Source organism: Tamandua tetradactyla, chromosome 2 (genome assembly GCF_023851605.1).
Source record: "Tamandua tetradactyla isolate mTamTet1 chromosome 2, mTamTet1.pri, whole genome shotgun sequence".
Lineage (NCBI taxonomy): Eukaryota > Metazoa > Chordata > Mammalia > Pilosa > Myrmecophagidae > Tamandua > Tamandua tetradactyla.
This window is the reverse complement of record NC_135328.1, coordinates 194,156,000-194,180,469: the sequence shown is the minus strand read 5'-3', so window position 1 is coordinate 194,180,469 and position 24,470 is coordinate 194,156,000. Positions and strand designations below refer to the sequence as shown.

The following is a 24,470-nucleotide window of genomic DNA, read 5'->3' as shown; positions in this document are numbered from 1 at the left end:
GGACAGAGACATCTGGCAGAAGCCAGCTCAGTCATGTGTGCCCCACGTCTGCTTAACTTAATTAATGGAGCTGCAGGGCTCCCTCAGACCTCACCCAGAAGTGGGGGCAAACCAGGTCCTGCCAGGAACCTGGCCCAAAAGGCCTTAAGCACCCATCCTCTTAGGCACCATGCTTTACGCAGCGCAGGTGAAGCCTCCCACCCAACCCACAGAGATATGGTATATATATGTCATTCCATTCTCCAGATGGTGCAGTAGCCCACGTGTAATCATTGCTAGGCTAGACAGGCTGCCCTATCCATTCTGCATTCTCTCTGGCCTTAGGATCCAGAGCCGTTTGCAGTTTGAAGCCAAGCTTGGAGGTGCAGTATGAGGTGTAGGGGCTGACCCCTAAGCTCAGAACCTCTTGCTTACAAGGACCCACCCAGGTCTTGGGCTCCTCGACCCGAGCTGTGCACAAGGACAGGGTGAGGGACTCCTCAGCACCACTCTAAAGACAGGTTTCTACAGACTCTTGGCTCAGGGGAAATAAAGCAGCAGAAGCAGTCCCTAAAGGCCACAGTTCCACTACACTCTGCTGGCTGAACCCAGAACCATGGTGGGCCTTAGGTATCTACTTTGGGGACTCAGGTGGGAGGAAGAAAATTCAGGGGAGATGACTAGGATGCCAAGCAGAACTAAAACCTTGCTCAGTGAAGAGCTGCTGAAGAGCCCAGGGGCTCTCCACCTGAGGGAAGGGAGGACTTTGGGAAATGTGGTGACAGTCTCCAGATATCTAAAGGGTTGACAGGCAGAAAGGGGCGATGTAAGTACAGGGTGGTCCAAAGAGAAAACCAGAGCCAAAGGTGGCAGGATTTGGCACCCACATCAGGAAGAATGCTCTCCCAAAGAGGAAATGAGCTGCCTGGAAAGGCACTGAGTTCTCTGTCAATGGAGGCTGGCAAACAGAGCTAGATTCACAGAGGCGAGGCAGGGAGGAGATTCCAGTTCTGGATGGGGACTTGCCTCTGGGAGCTGGATTCCACCTAATGCTGAAATTCCAGCACCAGAAGAGAAAACAGAGCTGAACTGCCTGAGCCCAACAAACCTGCTGGGCCTCACTGAGCATGAAACAGTCACAGTTACTCCCCGCAACCACTGCAGGAAGAAGAGCACTGCTTAGGGCTTCAAACTCTTATCTTCATCTCAAAAAACCAAAGGATAATAACACCATGACCAATGATACGGCCCCCAGGCAAACCAGAATGTCTGGTGTCTTGGCTTTTGATTGAAATTATGTCAGCCTGCAGGACACTCGATGTAGACTGGTTATCAAGCTGATCTGAAGATCCAACTGGCAAGGACAGATGTCTGTGCTTAATAAAAAATGGGGGAAAACTTATGACTTAATAAATGGGGTCTGTCTGAAAGATAAAACTTGGGCTGGAGATAATAAAATAGGCCTTGCTGTGAAATGTTTGGGGTGGCTACTCGTGTGTTTCCAGACCAGAATGGTAGCCATAAAACTGCCATGAAACAGAGTCTGCTGCTTGAGCTGACCCTAGGCTGTTCTGAACTGAATCTGGCAGGCCTTGTGGCTGGCTGCCCTACATTCCAGCTTCACCCGGCAAATGAAAGCAACACCATATAGACTTTGTCCCTCTTGAGCTGCTTCTTTCTACATGGTTTGGTATACAGTACGTACTTAAATATTTGTTGAATGAAAGAATAAATGGGCGAATGAATGGACAAGCATATAAACCGGTAACTGGGAAGGCATGATAGAAAATGTGGAACTCTAGAGTTTCATATTTTTATTGAAGCTTACAGTTTCCCTGGACTTTTGGCCCCAAATGAAAAAAAAAATGGCAAATTTAAAAGAAAAAAAAAAAGCATTGGCAGTGGGAGGTAGCAACCATCCCCTGGAAACTGAAACCAAGCAGAGCATGGTGGGCAAGTGAGGGGTCCAAGCTGGGGAGGGGAGTTGCCTGAGCTCCCTGAGCAGGGACAGCCCCCAGGAAGCTAGAAGTTAACACATAAGGACTGGTGGAAGTGGAATCAAAGCCACTGGTCCTGATGACAAATCTCTCTCATGCTTGGTCAGATCCCGCTTTGGGGGAATTGGGCACAGGTGACAGAAGAACATGGGTGAGGGAACCCAGGTCCTAATGTAAGAGTCCAATAAATGCATGCTGCTGGCATCAGGGCATAAAAGCCAGAGACCTAAGCCCAGCTGACTGGACAATAAATCCATTGTTACGATTGGTACCTGTGCCTTTTAGAGGCTCAGGGCCTGTAAGGACCTTAGACATCCAGTCCTCTCCTCAGGTCTGGTCCCTACTTCTATGGCCTTAGCCCAGTTCCCTACTATTTGGTGGGTATGACACAGGACTCCCAACTCCTTTGGGAACAGTGCTGCATCAGACAAGAGAGAATCTTTTTCAGGAGTTGGGGGGGGCAGGAAAAGAAGGGACACCCACATGCTTCTCCCATTTGAGGGAGTCAGGACAGGTGTCTGGTGCACTGCAATCTCTACAGACAGGCTGGGTCAAAGCATCCGAGAGGCTGTCATGGTGACGAAGTCCTCGAAGCTGAGCCGAATGTTGCCTTGCATAGCTGTATCCTTCTCCCGGAAGGCCTCGGTTAGCACCTGCAGCTGGGTGCACACCTGGATGAAGCGGTCCAGCTGCATGGCAGGATGGGGAGAACGTGGGCAGTAGCGAGAGACCAGGAGCTGGGTGAACTGGGGGCTCAGGTTGTAGCCCATCTGGGACAGAGCTGGATGGGGGAGGACACAGAGCAGACACACAAAAACCTGCTGTGAGCACCTCTATCGACCAGTTCTGACAGGCCACAACAGTTCAGGGGACTCTGAAGGATCGGCCCAGATGCATAAGAGGGCATAGTCCCAAGGGTATGTCCAAGATCTCAGGAGCATGGGTTCTGCATGGAGTTCCCTTTTACCTGGCAAGCCTCATCCCTTTTTCTCCATATAGCCATTATTTTCTGTTCAATCAGGGACTCATAGGGTCCTAGATTTGACAATGGCCTATCCATACTCATTTCTGACTCATGCATTATAGAAGAAAGCCCAGGCCTCCAGGACCAAGCTGCCTGGGACAGACATCAGAGGCAGTACAACGCAGTTTACAAGGGCCTCCTTTACAATCAGACAGTACTGGGAAAGTTGATTAAACTCTATGCCTCTGTCTTATCATCTCTAAAATGGGGATAATACTTAGCCTATAGGTTCTACTAAGGATTAAACGAGGTGATCATGTAAAGCACCTGGCACATAATAAGCACTCAGTAAATGTTACTTGTTAAAAATAATAAAATTTCTATCATCTTCCTTGCTAAGGTTGCTGGGCAGTTCCAAGGCCACACGCCAATGCTACCCACCCTGTCCTTCCACCTGGGATGCTTCCTTCCTTCCTCACTGCCTCACTTAACCAGCCCAGGTTAAAATTTCTACTCCCCATTTGCCATGTGGGCCCTTGGGTAAACTACCTACATTAAGCCTCAGTTTTATCATCTGTGAAAGAGTGCTAATAAGGGATCCTTTATCTAAGGGTGTAGACTAATATATAGCACCTAGCACACAGGAAGTGACTATTGTAACATATTAAAAGTGCTTATTACAGTACCTGGCATGTAGCAAGCATTCAGTAAATATTAGTTTTTGTTATTAATATCACTCTTAGCATTCCATGAAAGGAAATAGAACAAAAGGAAGTGATCAGTAAAGGTCATCTCCTTTCCCTTCTTCCAAGGGCCAGATATGGGCTCCTGAGACTGAAATCCATGGCCAGAGCATGGTCCTAGGTTCCCTGGAGGGCCCTTTCTCTCTCCCAGGTGGCCACAATCTCATAAGCCATCCATCCGCTCATCAGACTAGCCTGAGCCCAGCCTGCAGGCTCTAGCCCCAGAGCCCAGAATCTGAATCAGACCTGGAGCTGTGACCTGATGTTATCTTATCCAGCTGCACTGTTTAGGGTGGTCTAGGTCCCAGAGTTTGGAAGAAACCTCTTCTAGCAGAGCTGGCAGCAGAACCTCTCCTTCCAAGCCTCATATGTAGGGCTCTTGCTGCTCTACATACTAGAAGCTGGAGAGGAACAAGCCACATAAGTCACATACTCTGGGCTCATACTATCCAGGGGTGCCGAGTTTTGATCCCTAGGGCTCCCTGCAAACTAAACGGTCTCATCTAGCACTGCCAGTCCCTCACCAGGGATTCCAGCCCTAATTCTGGACCCATCTTTCCTTGCCCTGAGATCTTGGCTCGGTACCCCCAGCCAGGTCACAGAAGGGTAGGGAACAGGCCTGCACTGAGGGCACCATTTTGTAGCACAGCTTGGACATTTGGTTAGTGACTAATTAGAAAAAAAACCTTTCCTTTGTCTTAGCAAGTGAAGACTCTAACTTTGCCCCACTCAGCCCACCTCCCTCCAAAACCTTCACCTTGCTGTAACTCTGTGTAGCTGATGGAGCCTGAGCGGTCCCGGTCATACTGCTGGAAGAGGTTCTTCCACTGCTGGATGAATTTCCACAGGGCTGAGAAACCGTAGACATCGATGCGGCCTGACTTGGTCTTGTCAAACATGTCTGAAGGGAGGAGGGAGGAGGCAAGGAGAGCTTTGTGATTGAGGGTCAAGGGCTCTTAGACACCACCAAGACCACCCTTCTCCCCAGGGCTGCAGCAGGAGACACGATGGAGCCATAGGCCTTAGGCCCAGAGGCCCTGCCCCTGAGACATAACCTCAAGTGTCTCTTCCTCTTCCATCCCCGCACTGTGCTTCAGCCCCTCCCCATCCAGAACCACACTTCTCTGTAGGATTTGGCATCTGAACCCCAAGACCCTGATGCACACTGACCCCTTCCCTGCCATCTCCAACAGGGTCTGAAATCCCTCTCTGCAAAATGGTTAACTGAGTCCATGACACAGCAGGGTCCAGAACTTGAGAGAAGATTTAAGGGCAAGAGCTCTCAGCCTAGGGAATCTCACCTTGGATCCACCTTCCTCCCTGAACCCTTCTCTGGCTAAACGCAAACCGTTCTCTTCAGAATGGCCACCTGCCCACCCACAGTCAGATCCCAGGTGGCTCTGCCAGGGCTCAAGCCCCTGGAACTCACTTATCATCATGAGGCAGGTCTCATCATTGAACGAGGACCAGTTGGAATTGACCAGAGCCTGCTTCAGCTCCTTGATGGAGATGCAGCCACTGTGATCAGAGTCAACTGACTGGAACCAGGAGTAGGCCTCGGGATCCACGCTGGGAGGGGCACCACCTGGAGGAGGAGGTGCAAACCAGGCGCGTCAGACCCAGGACTGAAGGCCAATGGCAGAAATGCTGGGAAGCGCAAGGCTCTTTGCTTCCCTGGCACAGATTACCCTACCCATTGCCCTCTGCCTTCCATCAAGCCAGCAATCTTGCTGTGATGGAAGAGGGCCATCGGTGCAACTCACAAGTGTTTGCAGTTAATTTCTACCTCTTGAATCCTTCAGACTTTACTGATTATCCTCCAGCCACTTTCTGTATTTGATTTTAAGTTTTTAAGGAACAGGGACTTGTCCTTCTCCAGCAGATCACGAATTCTGTGAAAAAGGGATTATATATCCTCCACACATTAAGGTCCCAAAAATGAGTACCTAAGGTGCACAACCCAGAGACAAATATTCTGAGTCGCAGTGGCTAGGTGCCCTTTGGAGTAGAAAGGATGCTGGAGCTAACTCTGATTCCTCTGTGCTCAACACAGGTACCAGCACAGTGGATATTAGAAGTTAGAAGCTGTCAGAGTATGGGTGGCTCCCACCCTCCACTTTTCCTCCTTCCCCATCACCTCAGGTGAACAGCCACGCTTCTTTTCAAACCTCCTTGCAGACACCTTAGACACTTCCCTTGTCCCACACATCCAACAAGATACCCAATTCTGTGAGGTCCTTACACAGCGCCCCCCTCCTCTCCTCGTTCCCATTGCACCTGCCCTGGTTCAGGCACCTCTCACCTGGACAACGGAAACAAACACAAAATGCCTAACCAAATCATCCTTGCAGCTACTCTTCTCCATCCAATTCTCTTCTCTTCTCATCAGTTTTCCCCCATCGTGACTCAAAACTCTGCCAAGCCTCTCCACGGCCTCACAATAAAATCCAGCATCCTTAGAAGAACATTCAGGCCCCCCTACAATGTGGTCCACTCATGACTACCTTCCACCTCCCCTCCCTCTATTCCCTTCTCAGCCCCTCTCACACTTTTGCTGCACCCCAAATGAAGTATTACCCTTGCTCTTACCTATACCTCACTGCACATTCCCACCCCAGAGCCTCCACCCATCTTGTGGCCTCTGCCTTACACCCCTTCTCTCTCATCTTTTTATCCTTTTCCTTCCATCCTTCAATGCCCAAATAAAATGTCCTTCCTTCCATAAAGGCTTCCCTATTCTTCTCTCCCTCATCAGGCCTCCTTCCTCTCTCCTTTGCAATCCCTCTCTCTCTATGGCCCTGACCACTCTCCACTGTGGACGTGCTCTTTCCACCCCCTCCCAGACCAGACTTGATGCAACCTGTGGGCAGGAGTTGCAGCTGACTCATCTCTGAGTTCCCAGAGCCTAGCAGAGAGCAGGTACCGAAAGGGAAGGTGTGCAATGCACACATACTGAGTATTTGAGCACAGAAACTGGAGTCAACCTCCTGGGTCAAATCCCAGTTCCCCCATTTTGTGACCCGTTTAAGTTAGTAAAACTCTCTGTGCTCAGTTTTCTTTTCTGTAAATGAGGACAACAACAGCAGCTACTTCATAAGATTAAATGAGTTGGTATACAAAAACCCTTAAATCAGCACCTGGCACAATCGAAATACTAGACAACTGCTGATTATTCTTGTTGCCATCGTTAAAATAGCTTTGCATTTATTAAGGGCGACAGAGGAAGGGATCATTCATTTGGAAAGAAGAATGGGGTGGGGTGAGGGATAGGGACAGAAGATGATAGACGAAAGCAGAGCAGTCTAGCTATTTTAGGGAAAAATCAGAATTGCACAGAATTGGCAATCCTACAAAAAGGGCCACCTTCCCACAAGAAAGTACTGGAGATGGCCATCAGCACTTGTGAAGCACAGAAACCACTGCCCTGTCCCAAATGATGAGGCCAGAGGTAAAAAGGGTACCTGACCAAGGGACTAGTCTGACCTCCTTAGATGATGAAATCCGGGCTGGCCCTACCCATCTTTCTAGAGCAGCAGCTGTGTCCTGGGGGAGTAAGGGCCACAGGCCTGTGCAGGGCAGTTTCTGAAACATGGGTGTGGTCCATGTGGCCCGTGTAGAAGTTAAGAATTCAGGCTTTGGAATCAAAGCAATCTCGATTCAAACCCTGGCTCTGATCCTTACTAGCTCATGTGATTTCAGGCAGAATGCTTAATTTTCTGAGTACAGATTTCCCAGTTTCTAAGATGAACCCAGTCCCCAGGGTGTTTGTGATAACTAAATGAGGTAACAGAAAAATAAAGTTCTTAGCAAAGGGCCTGGCATAAGATCCAATATTTTCACAGAGGAAGGGATATTTAAATAGGATCTGAAAGGATTATAGAGACTTGAGATAGAGAGAAAAACATGCAGTGAAGACAGGGGGCGTGTTTAGAGCACTACAAGGAGTCTTGAGCTGATTTAGGCAAATGACGATGGCAATTAAGGAGGCCAGAAGGGCCCTTTGGGTCTTCAGGGCCTTTAAAAACTCTCCTGTGGGCTGTGGGGTATCTTTTAGTGGTTTTTAAGCAGGAAGGGACCTGATTATACTTGTCCCCCAGAGGAGAGGTTCTCAAACTTTAGATCCTGAATTTGGTGGATCTGAGGTGTAGGCCCACAGGTGACTCGATGCAGATGACAGCATCATAAACAGTGTTCTATATGGAATAAAAATAAATAATAGGGGAAACAAATGTTAAAATAAATTTAATTTGAAATGCTAGTGATCAATGAAAGGGAGGGATAAGGGGTATAGTATGTAAAATTTTTTTCTGTTTTTATTGTATTTCTTTTTCTGAATAGATGCAAATGTTCCAAGAAATGATCATAATGATGAATATGCAACTATGTGATGATATTGTGAATTACTGATTATATATGTAGAACGGAATGATCAAAATAGGAATGTCTGCATTTGTTTGGTGTTTTTTGGAATTTAAAAAAATAAAATAAACAACAACAACAGCAACAAAACAGTATTCAGGGGGTAGGGTAGAGGGTGTCACTGGAGAGGAGGTGGCGGCAGCCAGGCAGGAGGAAGCTGAGGGTAAGCAGTCCTAGAGATTACTTTTGGCCTCAGGCCTGGAGGAACAAGCCTCAGAGTCAGGGGCCCTTTTCCCTGCAGTGACCATATGTGGGATTAGAAACAAGATTTTAAAAGGACAAAGAAACCCACCATGAAGCAGCTGAGCCCAAAGCAAATGGCCAGAAGCTCTGGGCTCTGACAAGATAAATGCCACTGGCTCACAGTGCTCAGAATCCCCAAGGTTTGAGTATCTCCCCAGGGCCACCTGCCTAGGTACATATACTAAGATGCTGCTAGCTTCCCAGCAGCACCATTCCCTGGAGGCCCTGCAAGTGCATCTCAAGGGTGCCAAGCTGCCTTGCTGGTGGCTTGGTCTCCTGGGAACAGTCAGTCTGTGAAGGGGCTGACTGAAGTGAGTACGAGAGGGACATAAGGGGCTGGGCACTCACCAAGCATAACTAGCAGACTTCTCGTTCTGCTGATTGGCAAGCTAAAGCTGGGGCAAGGTGCTGAGGTGCCAGAGACCAGACTGCCTGCACACCACAGGAAGGACAAGGATGGGCCTGGCATATCTCAGAACCAGGTTAGAAAAACCCAAAGCCCAAGAACCCTACTTACCTGGAAGAGGTCGCTGCCCATAAGGCCCAGGCTGCTGGGCACTGTAGGAATTTGGAGGTGGCTGACCGTAGGGGCCCCCTGGGGCCGCACCACCGTATGGTCCTCCTGGAGTTCCAGAAGGGAGCCCTCCAGGGTTGGGGTGTCCATAGGGCCCTCCACTCACTGGAGGTCCATAAGGCCCACCAGGGGCAGGACCTCCATAACCACCACCAGGAGGCAGCCCACTGCCATACTGCCCCCCACCTTGGGGGGGTCCAGGGTAGTAGCTGCCTGGAGGGGCTCCAGGTGCTTGTCCTGCAGTTCCTGGGCAGCCCTGCAGGAAGAGAAAGATATGGGTCAGAATGCTGAAGTCAGCACTCCTATTACCATCTTTTCAGTTACTCACATAGGCAGGGCTGAAATCATGATCCCCACAGCTCAGACAAGGAACCCAAGGCTTCTAAAGGAGATACAACTTGCCCAAGGTCACACTGCCAAGGATGTGCAGGCAGGGCTCAAATCCTGCCTCCTGACTCCCCATTCCTATACACCAAGGGGCTCATAAAGGCAGAGAGTATATCTGGTTTCCCCAGCCCTTAGTGCAGAATGGATGCTCAGTAAATATTTCCTGTATGAAGGAACCAAACAGAATTCTAAATCCTCATCCTGCAGTTCCCCCATCTACGTGCAGCACAACTGTGGTCTCCACCACTCAGCCCTTGACCCTTATCAGACACAAATGATGCATCCATAGCATGTCTTTCTTATCTACTCAAGCTCATGATTTAAAAACATTTCCCTATCCTCACTCATGGCTGTGAGGCAGGCAGGGGAGCTCCTATTTCTAAGGTGTTAACTACAGTGGATAATAGTCAAAAAAGTCCAGCTTAGGTTCAGGTTCTGGAGTAATGACTTGCCTTGCCTAAGGCTCAGAATTCTCTGCTGTATAGTGAGACTAATAATAGTACCTATCTTAGATTAGGACATGAATGCAATAAGACCAGTCAAGGCAAACACTTTAATACAGGCTCTGGCACAGAGGAAACATTCAGTACACACTAATGATGAATAGAAAACGCAAGTCCAGAAAAGTCACACACAAACTGTGTGGTGGAGCTGGAACCAGAAGCCAGGTGTCCTGACTGCTAAATCCAGGGCATTTGTGCATTAGAACATACATAGAAGCACTCCCTCCCTTCTCCCCTCTCCTCACCACTAGCTAGCGACCCCCGGGGTTCAGTATGTTCAGCTCCATCTTTCTAAATGACTAATATAAGACCTGGGGTAGCACAGCCCCCACACATCCACAGACAAGTTGAGCTCGCAAGCGACTATCTAGACATGTTATAGATCAAATGTAAGGCACACCAGTAGCCTGGCAACTGACAGCCTGGCCTTACTCTTTTTATTGTTTTTTAGCTTCTGGGACAGTCACTCTCGACACCAGGACCAAATTAATTCTTCATGGAAAGGGGGCCTGCTAGTCAGAGGCTTCTCAGCACCATGGGCGCTCTTCCTCCCTGGCAGCTGCCACAGATAGTAGCAACATTCCTTTACAGACAATGAAATCACAGACAGATCTCAATTCAAAACTGCTCTATGACCTTGAACCAGTGGCTTAATCTGTCTGAGCCTGTTTCTTCACAAGTAATATATAATAATCCCTTCCTCAATGGAGTGGATTACAAAAAATAAATGCAACAGACTTGTGACTTTAATTTTTAGCTAAAGAACTCTTTGATAGAATAAAATAAATAAAACTGATAAAAGGAAGTTGCTCTGGCTGAAGCAACGTGGTGGGGGTTCCAGGTCCCCATGGCCATGTGCCCCCCCCCCAACCTTGCTTGATTCTGAAGTGGCTCTGCTGAACCCTCATAGTGACTCCAAAGACAGTCTAAAAATTACTAAGGTAAGAAAAATCACATAATAGCATGGCATAAAGTAATACTCGCTAAATCATAGTTGCTGGTGTTATTATCATACTCATTATTGTCATCAGCAAAGCCTTGGGCCAAGTAGACTCTTTGGGGTAATAAAGGCCAGTGAAACACCATGCCAGCCCTGAAAGGGCACACGGTTAACAGGTGAGGCATAGAAACACTCTCTGTAACATCCAACAAAACAGCATAAGGAAATAGGAGTTTAAAATAGACATATACGCTATGTGCCATGGGACTGCAAAGGAAAGAGGGTGAAATTGGGGAAGGTTTCCACAAGCAAGTGACATCTGAGCTGGGACTTGAAGAACAAGCAAGAGAGGTTGGAGAAGTGTGATGGGAAAGGTACGCATGAGGCCAGTCACCTAAACTAATCCCCTCGATTTACAGAAGGGGAAACTAAGGCCCAGAGAGAGGCCAAGTCACACTGTGAACTGGAAGCAGAGGTGAGGCTAAGCCATTCCCCACCCCTGCACACAGTAACTCCCACTGCCTCCTGCTACAGTGCTCTTTCCTTAAGCAATAGGGCTCAGGATTCCAGTGTAGGATGCAAAGGTTGGCAGGGCCTCTACAGCCTAGGCACACCCAGAGAACAAGCTGGACACCAAGCAAGGATGGAGCTGCTCCACCATAAGTTTCAGGAGCAAAGCTATAAATTGTTCCTGGCACAGCTCTTTGTCCTGAGAAACACTCCAGACCAGTAAAAACAAGTGATACCAGGAAGGTTTCTGACCTTCCTGCCTCCACATTCCAGAAGTTTGCTGGGTATGCAGGTTTGAAAGCATGTATGTCCCCTAGAAAAGCCATGTTTTAATCTAAATCCCATTTCAAAAAGGCAGAATAATCCCTATTCAATACTGTATGTTTTAAACTGTAATCAGATCATCTCCCTGGAGATGTGATTTAATCAAGAGTGGCTGTTAAGCTGGATTAGGTGACAACATGTCTTCACCCATTTGGGTGGGTCTTGATTAGTTTCTGGAGTCCCGTAAAAGGAACATTTTGGAGAATGAGCAAGTCAGAGACAGCAGAGCAGAATGACAGCCACGAGAAGCAGAGTCCACCAGCCAGCGACCTTTGGAGAAGAAGGAAAATGCCTCCTGGGGAGCTTCATGAAATAGGAAGCCAGGAGAGAAAGCTAGCAGATGATGCCGTGTTCACCATGTGCTCTTCCAGATGAGAGAGGAACCCTGACCAGGTTCACCATGCGCCTTTCCAGATGAGAGAGAGACTCTGACTGTGTTCACCATGTGCCCTTCCACTTGAGAGAGAAACCCTGAACTTCATCGGCCTTCTTGAACCAAGGTATCTTTCCCTGGATGCCTTAGATTGGACATTTCTGTAGACTTGTTTTAATTGGGACATTTTCTCAGCCTTAGAACTATAAACTAGCAACTTATTAAACTCCCCTTTTTAAAAGCCATTCTGTTTCTGGTATATTGCATTCCAGCAGTTAGCAAACTAGAACATTGGGTTTGACACTGTGTGGCAAAAATTAAACTCTTTCCTTCCTGCCCTGCATTAAAGTCCTCACAAGCAATTTACAAAATACTTTCATGTACACAAACGCTATATGCAGGATCCTGCCAACCACCCCCTAATGGAAAAAAGGAAGATTTAGTAGGTCTGCTTTTCAGATAAAGAAACAAAGATTCACAGGTATTAAATGATTTCATTCATCAAATATTTACAAAGGGACAATATGGTGCTAGGCTCTGGGCTCGCCTGGGGGCACAAAACTGAATGGGGCCCTGTCGTTGAGGAGGCTTATAGATACTTATGACACAATCTATCAGTGCCATCAGAAAAACCTACTCAAATGCTACGAGGGTGGCAAAGACAGAGGGATCTGTTGTGTTCCTTGGATGAATGAAGAAGCAATCAAATGAACAAATGCATGAATTGTGTCAAGGAAGGCTTGCCGAAGGAGGTACTGGAGAGATATTGGTGCTGGACCTTGAAGGATGCATAAGCATTCCCCAAAAGGTAAGCAGGGAAAGACATGCAGGCAGAAGTAAGAAGAAAGACAAAGGCACAGAACTGTGAGTGGGCCCAGGGCGGTCAGAGAGTGAGCTGAAGGCAGGGCCAAGAAGAGTGTGCAGTGCAAAACCAGAAAGGCAGGCCCCCTACTCACACCTCCCCCAGTCCCTCTCCTGCTGCATTCCAGTCAGCTGTGAGTTGTCAGTACCTTAGAGTAGTTCCTGTCTGTCAATCCATCTTCCCCACCAGACAATGAGCTCCCCAGAGCAGACACTGGGCCACATTCATCATGGTACCCAGGGCCCAGCACCATCCTGGCACCTGCATGCCTCTAGAAATATCTGAACAAATGAACACCATTCTAAAGAGTTTGGGCTTTATGCCGGAGGAAACAGTGCACCATGGAAGGGTTTCCAAAAGGGGAGGAATGTGATCAGAGTCTTATTTAGAGAAGAAACCAGTGGTGGAGGTGTAGGAGGAGCTAGCAGGGGAGGCAGGAGCCTGGGTGCTGAACAGGAAAAAGGCTTGAACCAGACAGCAGACTTGGGGATGGACAGAAGGGGATGGATTCTGAAGCTATTTCAGAGGTAGACTAGACATGACTTGGCAACTAATTAGATTGAGGAAGAGGTGGAGGGGGGAGTGAGGAGAGGGAAGTGTTTAGAATGACTCAGGTCTCTAGCTTTCACAAGAAGATACAGGCAGTGGAATCACCAAGGAAGGCAGAATCCAGACTGGGGGCAAGGGGTTAGTTTGGGGAAGATGGTGGGTTGGTTCCTCAGGGTCACTGAGCTGTTAGTAAAGACTGAAACAGGAATGAAAATCAGAGTCCCTGATTCCACATTCCTGTATACCACCCCATGCTGCCAATCTTTCTGAGAGTTTTTCCAATAGTATTTCATGCTGATAAACACAAGACTATGAAAAATAAAAAAGACTGGAAGAGTTCATTAATGATTGCTTCCAAAGTATCACAGAAAACCACCCCTAGCATCCTTAGAGTTTTAGCTGTAAATTAAGCCACATTGCATATATGGTTGGGGTGGGAGATAAACATATATGGAGGTTCTGCTAGGTGCTTCCAGTTTTAATAGGCTCTCACTGATCCTCAGTCCTGCAAGATAAGTGGAAAATCCCCATTTCAAAGATAAGGAAATTGAGGCTCAGAGTTTAATAATGTGTTTGTGATTAGGCAGCTATAGTTATCACTGGGATTCAAAATGGGGTCTCCAAGACTCCAATACATGACGCCTCTTCTGTTTAATCACTCAATAAATGAGTGCCCACCATGTAGAAAGGACTGTGCTAAATGCACATGTCAAATAAGATAGATTTCAACAGTGGACTGGAGTGGAGGGGAGGAGGGTTGATTAGGTGATCCTAGAGGCTTGAAGCCCAGAAATGAGGGAGACTGAAAAGAATCTTATTCTTTTTCACCCTGCTACCCCCCAGCACCTAGACCCAGTTTGAGAGCCACAGAGACCCTCCAGTTCAACCTCTCAGTGGATGCTAGAATCTCTACAGCATTACCTGGGATCTCTGTACTCCTGCAAGTAGTAGGTAGCCCACTCCCCTCTCAGTAACCCATTCAGAAAGTCCCAGGGTTTTTTCTTTTGGGGGCTCTGAGGACTCGTTCTTCTACCCCCAAGAGTTTTGTGGAGCTCAGAAGTATCAAAAGTTAGTCCAAGCTGAGCCCTGATGGGGAAGGGAGGAGGGTGTTGTTACAGAGAGAAACCTAGGCCACAGCACAACCCCTTTGTCAAGGACTCACTGGAGGAGGTGGGGGCCCATGCTAAGGGGTTAAACACAAGACAGAAGGAGTGGTTGGGCATTCACAAACAGAACCTCCTGAAATATTTAACAGGCAGAAACTGGCAGCCAATGAACGATGAGCAAGAACTTTCCCAAGACTTCAACTACCACCTCTACGCTGATAATACAAAATCTTTCTCTCAGCTTCATCTCTCCTGAGCGGCAGATCCACACATCCAACAACCTCCTGGACTTCCTTCCAAACCTGTTCCTCCCTGTGTTCCCATCTCAGTAAATGGTACCTCCTTCCACCCGGTCACCCAAACTTAATGCCCTATGCCTTCCTGGGCATCTCCTCTTTGGTCCCCTCCATCACCTCAACTAGTTTCCACAATTATATCTCCCTAGTGCCTCTCAAGTCCACCCACATCTCTCCATCCTTACCAGATCACGGCTTTCTCTAGCTTAGATGACGTCAATAGTTTCAAAACTGGTTTCCCTGCCTCTGGTCTCTCCTCCTTCAACCCATTCTCCTTAGAGCCCCACAGGAATAGTTTCAAAGCACAGCTCGGACAAAACCCTACAATGAAGATGAAGTCCACACCCCCTAGAAAGGCACAGAAGGCCCTTTGGAATCTATCCCTTGCTTACCTTTCTAGTTTCATTTCTTATACCTTTCCCCCTCTTTGCTATAGTGAGACATCTTAAAATTTCTCCAAAGTACTCAGCTCTTGCCTCCTGGTCTTTGTGGATGCTATTCCCTCTACCTAGAACCACTCCTTTTTTCATTCAAGTAACTCCTACTGGTAATTCAGCTTTTGGTTTAAATGTCACCTTCTTTAAGAAGACTTCGTGCACCCCATGACTGAGGTAGGTATCCCTCCCGTGCCTTCCTAGTTCCTCACACTTACACCATTTTATGCTTTCACTAATTCTACAATTTACACATTGTATCACTCTTCCATTTGGGGTGTTTAGTACATACCAAACACTACACAGAACCCTTTAAATGGAATATCCCATTCAATTTTACAGTAACCTCAATGACCCCATTTTAAAGAAGGGGTAACTGAGCCTCAGGCCTTTTTACAAGAAAACTTCTCAAGGAAGTGTCAGAGGGGGGATCTGATGCCAAATCTATCTAGCCTCAGAGACCAAGCTTTTCAGCATTGAAATGTACCCATCTGGTTTCCCGAGACTATGCCTGAGTGCCCCAGGACTTGAAGCAGTGGAAAATTACAGGAGTTCTAGCTCTTAACAATTGTCTGGAATCTTCCAGGGCTGTGTACTGTGAGTGTGTTTGGGGGGATGGGGGTGGGGAATGCTGACTGAGCCCTTGGGGCTTTTGAAAACAACCATTTCCCTCTTAGAACACCTTTGATTAGGAGCAGAACAGGCAAACAAGGGTATGTTAGGGGAAAAAAAGCCATTTATTCTTTTATTCCAGGCACTTTACTCTTCATGCTCCTGTTCAATAATACCCCCCAAGCATAAGCCTGGGCAGCATGGCACAATAGCAGCAATCACACAGCAAGAGTTGCTACCAAGCACTGGCACACACTATGTATTAGCAACATGCCAAGCTCCCTATAGGCTTCATCTCATTTCATCCTCACAGCCCTATGAAGTATCATGTTGCCCTTTTTACACCGAAGAAACTGAAGCTCCAAGCCCTTAGATGGTTTGTCCAAGGGCATACAACCAGTAAGTGGTAGAGTTAGGATTACAGCCAAATTCTGTCTAACCTGGAAGCTCAGGCTTCTAAATTCTGTTACTGCTTCTAGGATGCAAAAAAAAAATTACCCCAAAGTTTATTAAAATGCAGATTCTTGTACCTTTTCTGGGCATGCAGCAGGTCTGAGGTGGGACCCAAAAGTGTGTTTTTTAAACAAGTTTCCAGGTGATTCTGATGCAGGAAAACCATACTCTGAGAGACAATATACTATGGCAGTGTTTTCTCAAACTGTGTTTCTCAGAAAATCTAGCGTCACAAAACAGTTAACCAGTCTTATAAGGGGGGAGGGGGAGAATCCATGGTTAAATAAGTTTGAGAAATATTGCATATTCTGTCCCTCTCTAGCAGATTTACAATGCACATTAGCAAATCATGAATTCTAGCATGTTCTATAGTGAACAAATGCATTCAGCTGTATTTAACGAGTGTTTCCCAAACATTTTTAACCACAGAATCCTCCCCCTATTACTAATACCTATTAACATCTCAAAAGATTCAGGATAGAGTTTGAAAAACTGTGCTGGATTATATTTCCTCCTAACCCCAGCTGATGCTGGCCTTTCTTCCTCCTGCTATGTGTGAATGAAATGAGTTCTAAACCCTAGCCTTACCCTCACTTGCTATGGGTGCCTTTGGACAGGCCCCTTACTCTTCATGCTCCTTTTGAGTAATACCTCCCAACCATAACCTCTTTGGGCTTGTTTCTCAGCTGTAAATCAGGGTATTCAAGCCTGTGAGCATGCTATAGGGGCTTCAGGATTGTGATGATGGTGGATGGAATGCTGTGAAAACTGGTTGCGCTCCCTTGAAGGGTTCTTGCCACATCTTTTGGCACATCACTATAGTTAGCTGAGTGCTTTCATCCGTTGTTTTCTGATTTTTCCTGCACATGCTTTATCTCCTAAATTACTGTGTGATTCTGGGCAATTCAGGACCCCTTTCTGGGCTTCAATTTCCTTCTCTGTAAAATGAGAGAAGTAAATCATACTTGAGGACCCTCCCAGTACTAATATTCTAGGAATCTAGTAAAAATCTCAATACCAAAGGATAACACTTGTTGCACCTAATGCTTTACAAGCATCATCTCATTACTCTTAGTAACAGCTCTATGAGGTAGGCCCTATCATTTGGTCCTATTTTAAAGAGAAAAGTTTAGCCCAGAAAGGCAAAATAACTTGCTTAAGGGCTCAAAATTATTTAAGTGATGGAGCTAAGATTCAAACCTAGGTCTGACTCCAAACTGCACTTCACAACCATGCCCTACTGTTCCCCAACATATAACTCTTGGCCAGGGAATCACCTCCTGTGGTGTTCTTGGCTGGATGAGGATGGGCTAGCAAGTGGGGGCGAGTCATTTGCTGGCAGCCCGGGGTTCTGATCTCGACTCTGCTGCTTAACTACCTGGATACTAGATATAAATTCTGCGTTCTCTGGGCTTCATGTTTCCTATGCTTGAAATGGAAGGGCTGGACTAAGTAGTTCACGTCAGCTCACTTGTGGGGGCCGTAAAATCACAGCCTCTCCTTAGTATTATGATGCAGTTATGCCTGAAGTCGTTCTGAAATGCTGTATGTTTATCCGACGCCCCAAATGACTCCGATGGAAACAGTGTCCTGTCAGTGCCGATGACCCCGCTCGGAGTCCGGGCGGAAGCCTAGGAGGGTGTAGGGCGCAGGCCGGGTCCAGCCGGAATTCGTGGGGTCCAAGGTCCCCAAATCCTAGCGTAGGAGACGTCAGAGAGGGCGCGACACGACCTCTCAGACGCACGGTACTGCGTGACGTGAGACAGACGCGACCGACCGTCAATTTTTCCTCTCTCCCGTTGGGAAACTCAGCGTGGAGAATGCGGAGAGAGAAAGAAGAGCGGGGTCCCCGGGCCTGGCCTTGGCACGGCCCCTACCTGGATTCGCGGGCCCTTCACACACTCACCTGCCCGTACGGATAGCTGGCCATGGCGACTCTGAGGTCACACGTCGGCGAGGGGCGGGGCTTCCCATCCTAGAACCCGCCCATCGCGTGGGCCTGGGGGTGGGGTCCCTTCTGATTGGATATCTCCGACTGTCAATCTTGGGTACTGTCGGCGGGTATGACGTAACAGGGTGACGGTCGGGTTCCTCCAGGAGAGACCTGGGGATCCAGGAGCTGGGTGGAGGTTTGCAGAAATGCTGCTTACCGCATTGGCGCGTCTGACCCTTTCTTTCCTGACTTGGCGCAGGCCCCAGGGCTGCCCAGGCTTGGATGCTTAGTGAGACGCCTGGGCGTTGTTGCTGCAGTGGCCATGTTAGAACCTGGCAAATGGGACGCGGAATAGTGGCGTAGTTGCTGTTGTTCCTCCAAGTTTCCACCCGAGGAGGGCCCAGGCGGTTGCCATAACAACGGGAAATCGCCTGACCCCCCCCCCCCCCCCCGGAGAAGACGGAGGCGGGCGGCGCCTCCTCTCTAATGACAAGACACCCGGGTGCCAATTAGTAGCTCTGGGTTGGGATACAGACCTGTGATCTTCAGAGAAGAAAATACCAAACTGTCAGACTGGGAGGAAAATGAGATCCTCTAGTGCCTCATTTCATAAATGGGGAAACAGGTCCAAAGTGGCAGTGACTAGCCTTAGTTCACAATGAATTCGTGGCAATGTGGCCTGTAACCGAATCAGGGAATGTCCATTTCTCAGCAGGGAAGCCTCGACTTGCCCCCATAGTAGGTCAAATCGTAGTTACTGAGTTACTTGCCTCTTAGTGGAAATTTAGATTCTATACTTGTTTATTAGGTTAATTTATTAAGTAATTCCATGGGGACAAGGATGGTGATTGTTTTTGCTTGCCCTTATATCTCCAATACCTAGCACAGTGCCTCATGCTGTATTGTTTTAAATGAATAAATTAGTGTTATGCGGTGTTATGCAGTCCAGCCGCTCTATCTAACCAGCTAGCCAGGCATCTTCTGATATTAAAGTGCAGGTCATGCTCCTTGTCTGGCAGCCTGCAATAGCTTCTCTCAATCCATACCTACAAAATAAGGCCCGGTCTCTTCATCTTGGCATTCCAGGCCCTTCATCTGGCCCAATTTGCCTTTATAATCTGTCTCACCGTCCCTGTCTGCCCTTCACTCTGTACTTCCTATGCTCTCTCTTCCCATTCAGCACTTTTGCTGCAGAGTGAAGATCTTGGTTTCACAACTTCCTAACTGGATGATCTTTTTAACTTCTCTTAGTCTGTTTCCTCAGTTCTCAGAAACAAATAAATATGGAAAAATGAGCTTATTGCATCTGCTCATGCCCTACCTTTACTCAAATTACTCCTTTTGCCTGACCCAGCAGCTGTCTCATTGCCAGTGCTTTAAGGCCCAGTTCCAATCACATCCTCCTCATAATCCTCCCCCACTTCCCCCAGCTCCAGAGTTAATCCCTCTCTTACCTGCACTTGATCCAGTTACTGTGCCAAATACCAAAATCAAAGAGTTCTCTTTGATTTTTCCCCACAATCCATTCCTTCTTCATCTCAGAAAAATTCATCCACTTGCTCAGACTGAAATGCTAGGCTCATTCACAAGTCTTCTATCTCCCCATTCCCCTCACCTCCATTTGTCCTACGGCCAAATTATACTCCCATGTGCCCTTTTCTCCTTGTTTGCACTGTCATCCTAGTCCAGGCGTCATCACCTGTGGCCTGGATCACTATAATAGCTTTCTGACCAATATCTCTGCTTTTACTCTTGCCACCTCACCCCCGACTCTGTTGTTCATAAGGCCGCCAGAATGATCTTCTAAAATGTAAATCAGATTCTGTCATTCCTGAGCTTCAACTTCTCCAGGACCATCCCATCGAAATCTGAACTTATCCTCATGACCATCATGGTCCTACCTGACCCAGACCTGTCCATATGTCCAGCCTCACCTCCTGCCAGCGCTGTCCTCCAGTTCACTCCAGCTACGCTGGCCTGATCTTACCAAACTCATTCCTGGCTCTGGATCTTTGGATTAACTCTTTTCTGGGCTCATCACTGCTTGGGTTCTCCTTGTCATTCAGTTCCCAGTTCAAATGTCACCTCTTTAAGGGGGTACTCCTTAATACCCCACTCCCACCCCCACATTCCAATCATCTATCATATCACTATGTCTTATTTCTTCATAATATTATCTCTGCTCAGTGCCCTCTTTAAAATTTACATATGTAATGGAATTTCCCCCATGAAAAATGTAAGCTCCATAAGAGTAGAATCATTCTTTTCTTATTCACTGGTTTATCCCAAAACCTAGAATAGTGTCTGACATGGATTCGTAAATATTAGTGGTTATTATTATCAGGTATTGAGTGCTTACCAGGTGTCAGACATTGTGCTAAGTACTATGTTTTGTTTAATTTTCACAATAGTCCTTTGCAGTAGATACTATTTTCCATTTACAACGAGGAGAGAGGCTGAGAGACACTAAGTGACTTCCCTAATATCAAACAGATAATAAATGGAAAAGCCAGGTTTGAACCCAAGTCCACACTCTTTTAACTACTCAGTGTTTGGTAGTTGGTAGCCCCCTGGACCAAGACCAATTCCCAAAAATATTTATGGAATTGAATTGCAAAATCTCAAAAAGAAAAAGTTCTGAAGTCTGGGCTGGAGGTCAAGAGTGAGAGATAATAGTGGCACCTGGACTGCAAACTGGGGCCATGTGATTCAGTCATTTATTCCACAGACATTAACTCACCACTTGCCAGCCTCTGTTAAAGGAGAGGAGGATACAACTTTATGAGATTTCCATGTACCCAAACCCTGCTTCCCAGCAAAGGGCTTTTAGGAGCATTTTCTGTTAGAGCTCTGTGCTATCTGGGGGCAGAGACATCCGAGTCATCTCTCAGGCAGTCAGAGACCAGCCAAGGTTAAGATATTTAGGGCTGTGCCTCAGCGGATCCACAGCAGGCCCAGGTGTGTTTATTTTGGAGGTTGCTGGATGAGAGGGAAAGAAGGATCTCCAAAGATTGAAAAATAATGCATTTCCAAAACCTCAACTACCTGAGGCAGACAAAGGTGGGTGGGGAAGTTATTATCTCAGCTTTAGCCAAAGGACAAAACTTGAATTCCAGCTTTTTTTTTTAGAGTGCAGAGCACTTTCCTGAGCTCATGGAAGCCCTGTTGTTGACCCATTAGAGGTGAAGCCGAGTTCGGTAATGGAAGGTCCATCCATTGGAAAATATTGCCTCCCCTAGAGACACATCACCCCCATGGCCTCTTGGCTTAGCGCCAAGCTCCAGTATTACTTACTGGAATACCAACACCTACCTAATTATTATGGAATTTCTTCTCTCTGATTCCAAACAGATCCGGTTCCGAAATCTAAATTCCACTTGGATATTGTGGATCAGAGGGTGAGATGCAGCTTTCCACAGAACACACAGAAAAATGAGAATAGCAGATTTGGCAAATTGGCTGCTCTTCCCTTCTATTATGGGATCATATGGAGAGTACGTTTATCCATTCCACTCCCATAAAATATTAAGGACAATTACAGAAAAGATATAGTTGTGTAAGAGGTTAACAGACCACATGTAAAGGAAGAGTTTAAGTAGATTCTAGTGAATTCTGGTGACAGAAAAATATTATGACAAAAAGAAAGATTTAAATTCCAGAAGGCATCTACATTAGGATTTTTATCTACAGAACAAATAGGCAGCAGTCTATCTTCCATTTTGCAGAGCCGAAGATTTCTCAAATTAAGGATCCTCCAATCCATTCTTCACACTGTAGCCAGTAAACTCATCACTAGGTCAACCTGACTCCTTACACCCTTGCATAAAACCCATCAGTGGCCTCCTGCTGTGCCTCCCCTGCACATGCTCCGCATTCCAGCTGCATTGTCTGTTGCCAGCCACTCAGCACACTGGGCTCAGTCATCTCTGGACCTTGGCACATGCTGTTCCCTCTGCCTGGATCAATCTCTCTGTCTTTTGTCTAGACAATGTTAGCACCCCCAGCTGTGCTCGCTCCCCTGGCATGGCACGGCCCCATCATCCCACTTTATTATAATTACTTGTTTAACTGTCTGCTTTCCCCATAGATGCTGTGGGGGCGGCGACCATTTCTGTCTGGTTGGTCTCTTAATCCCCAGAGCCTAGTAGAGTTCCTGGCACAAAGTATAAAGAGGAAACAGACTCATCGAGTTAGACTTTGGCAATCTGAATGATCTGTGTTCTCTTAAACACTTGAAATAGACTAAGAAATGAAGACCGAAGAATAACAGCGCAGGAACGATAAGAAGGCTACCGAAAAAAGTGGAAGGCATGCACTCCTCCTGCCTTTCTCTTCAGCATATCCAGCTCCTGAACTTATGAGCAAGAGCCACTGATTTTTGCTGACCATAACACCAGAGGAGACTATAAAATTCAGATTTCCATCTGGCTCTTCATGGTCCAAGAAAATACAGCAATTTCAAACTCCAAGGAGACAAACACTCAAATTATGAAAGCTTAAACCTGGCCTGTTGTAGAATCCCCTAAGAGCAGCATGGATTTAACTCAGGAAGAAAAGTGAAGAAAGCTTCATTTACTCTGGAAGGATCAATTCCCTGGTGACCCTCAAAAGGGATGAGTTTGATGTTTCACCATAGCAATTTTCTTCTCTGGCCTTCAAAGCCAACCTGTCCAGCAGCAGCTGGTCCTTGCTTCGCAGCCTTTCTACTCCCACCAACATGCTCCTTATCATGAGGCCCATCATCGGTTAGCAAGCCACAGACTGGGCTGAAAATGGAAGTTGTTGGCTTTCCAATGGGAGTGCTTTAACATCTGTCCTCATCCACTGTCCAAAATCTGGCTGCTACGTCAATAAAAAGATGATGTGTTTGCTTTTTAATGTTTTATGTTAGAACCAGGGTTGACTGAGAGCTGCTGGTGAAAGCTGAAATAAGAATTGACTCCTTTATCTAAAAACATTGCATGCTCAGGAGTCTGCCTGGTTTCCTTCCTCTTGCCACTTCTGCTCCTGGGAGGGGGGAAAAAAAACAGAGCACATGTTCTGAAAAACCATTAATAGGTTAGTCTCATGATATTTGGGGCCTAGCAGAAAAGAAGATTTTCATAAATGTACTGGAAACGGCAGCTCTGGAGACATCCAGCACCTGGATTGAAGGCTTCAAGCGATTTAGATAAGCATCTAAAATGTGGGGGCATTTCTGAGCCTGTTCTGTGATCCCTTTGAAGTTTATCCAACTCAAATAAACTTTCCAGAAATTCAGGACCAGTAAAAAGCCTTTCTTGGGAAGTCCCTCTAGATGCATCCTGATGCTTTCTTACTGGGCAGCCACCCCATCAGGACAAGAGATCTGGAAAGTAGACAAGGAAGATGCTTGAGACAGAATGTTTCCATATATTCAATTTGCTGTCTTTTTCCCTCTTCTTCTTCTAGTCTTTATACAGATGGAGGAGGCAGCAGATATGGCACCAAATTCCCAGTGGGCTTTGAGGGTACTGAGCTTAGATGTGATCATGGCTCCTGTCTGTAAGCCCTTTTGTACTGATGCAACCTGACTTGTTTCTGAAGACCTTGCTAAGATGTTTGAGTTAGAATGACAGAGATGTCATTTGCAGTCCAGAAAGTTATGGCCTGAAGCACACAGGGAAAGCTGGAGATGGGGCCATGGGTTGGCACCAGCAGGAGGTTCTATCCCATTTCCCAGAGAAGTATTCCCCAGCGGCCTGGGCCACGTGTTGGAGCCCATCTTGCCTCCTGTTTGCTCAGGCTTTCTAATAAAAAATTACCAAAGCATCAAGAAAAGACTGCATGCTCTAGTACTATCTGGGATTTCCCAGGGTATGACCTGGATTGGCTTCGGGTCACATTCAAGAAGCAAAGAGGGTGGGCTGGGATGGGCAGGGGGTGGGCAGGATAGCAAGTGCTGGTTTCTTTAGAGAAGCAAAAAGGAGGGACGTTTATGAGCTGGTAGCAGAGTCTTCAAAACTGCCCCTGGTTTGTGGGAAAAGACTGAGCAATGTCCCTTCTCTAACTTGAGAGAAGTGTGCTGTGAAAGATGGATGGGACACAGGTCCAGAGGAGCAAAGGATAGATTAGAAGCATCTGGAGAAGAGCACTGAGCTGGAGTGCACTATTCAGCAGCATCACACAACTGCATTGGCTGGCCACAGACAGTGAGGCAAATGTCCTTTCTTGACCCTGGGACCAAGTGACAAAAGGAGAACGATGTGGCTGCAGCACCAGAAGAACACCACTGAGAATGGGAATGCAGA

General features: G+C 47.0%; 1 protein-coding gene across 1 annotated transcript; it reads right to left on the bottom strand.

Moving 5' to 3' along the window:
* Positions 1-1,776: 1,776 nt before the first annotated feature.
* On the bottom strand, positions 1,777-18,303 carry PEF1 (penta-EF-hand domain containing 1). The gene is made up of 5 exons (XM_077150511.1): positions 18,175-18,303; positions 8,863-9,175; positions 5,113-5,268; positions 4,441-4,584; positions 1,777-2,757 (listed from the first exon to the last, which is right to left on the bottom strand). Exons 1-5 carry the CDS (start codon positions 18,196-18,198, stop codon positions 2,528-2,530), a joined length of 867 nt encoding a protein of 288 aa, XP_077006626.1. The 5' UTR covers positions 18,199-18,303; the 3' UTR covers positions 1,777-2,527.
* Between the last annotated feature and the right edge of the window lie 6,167 nt (positions 18,304-24,470).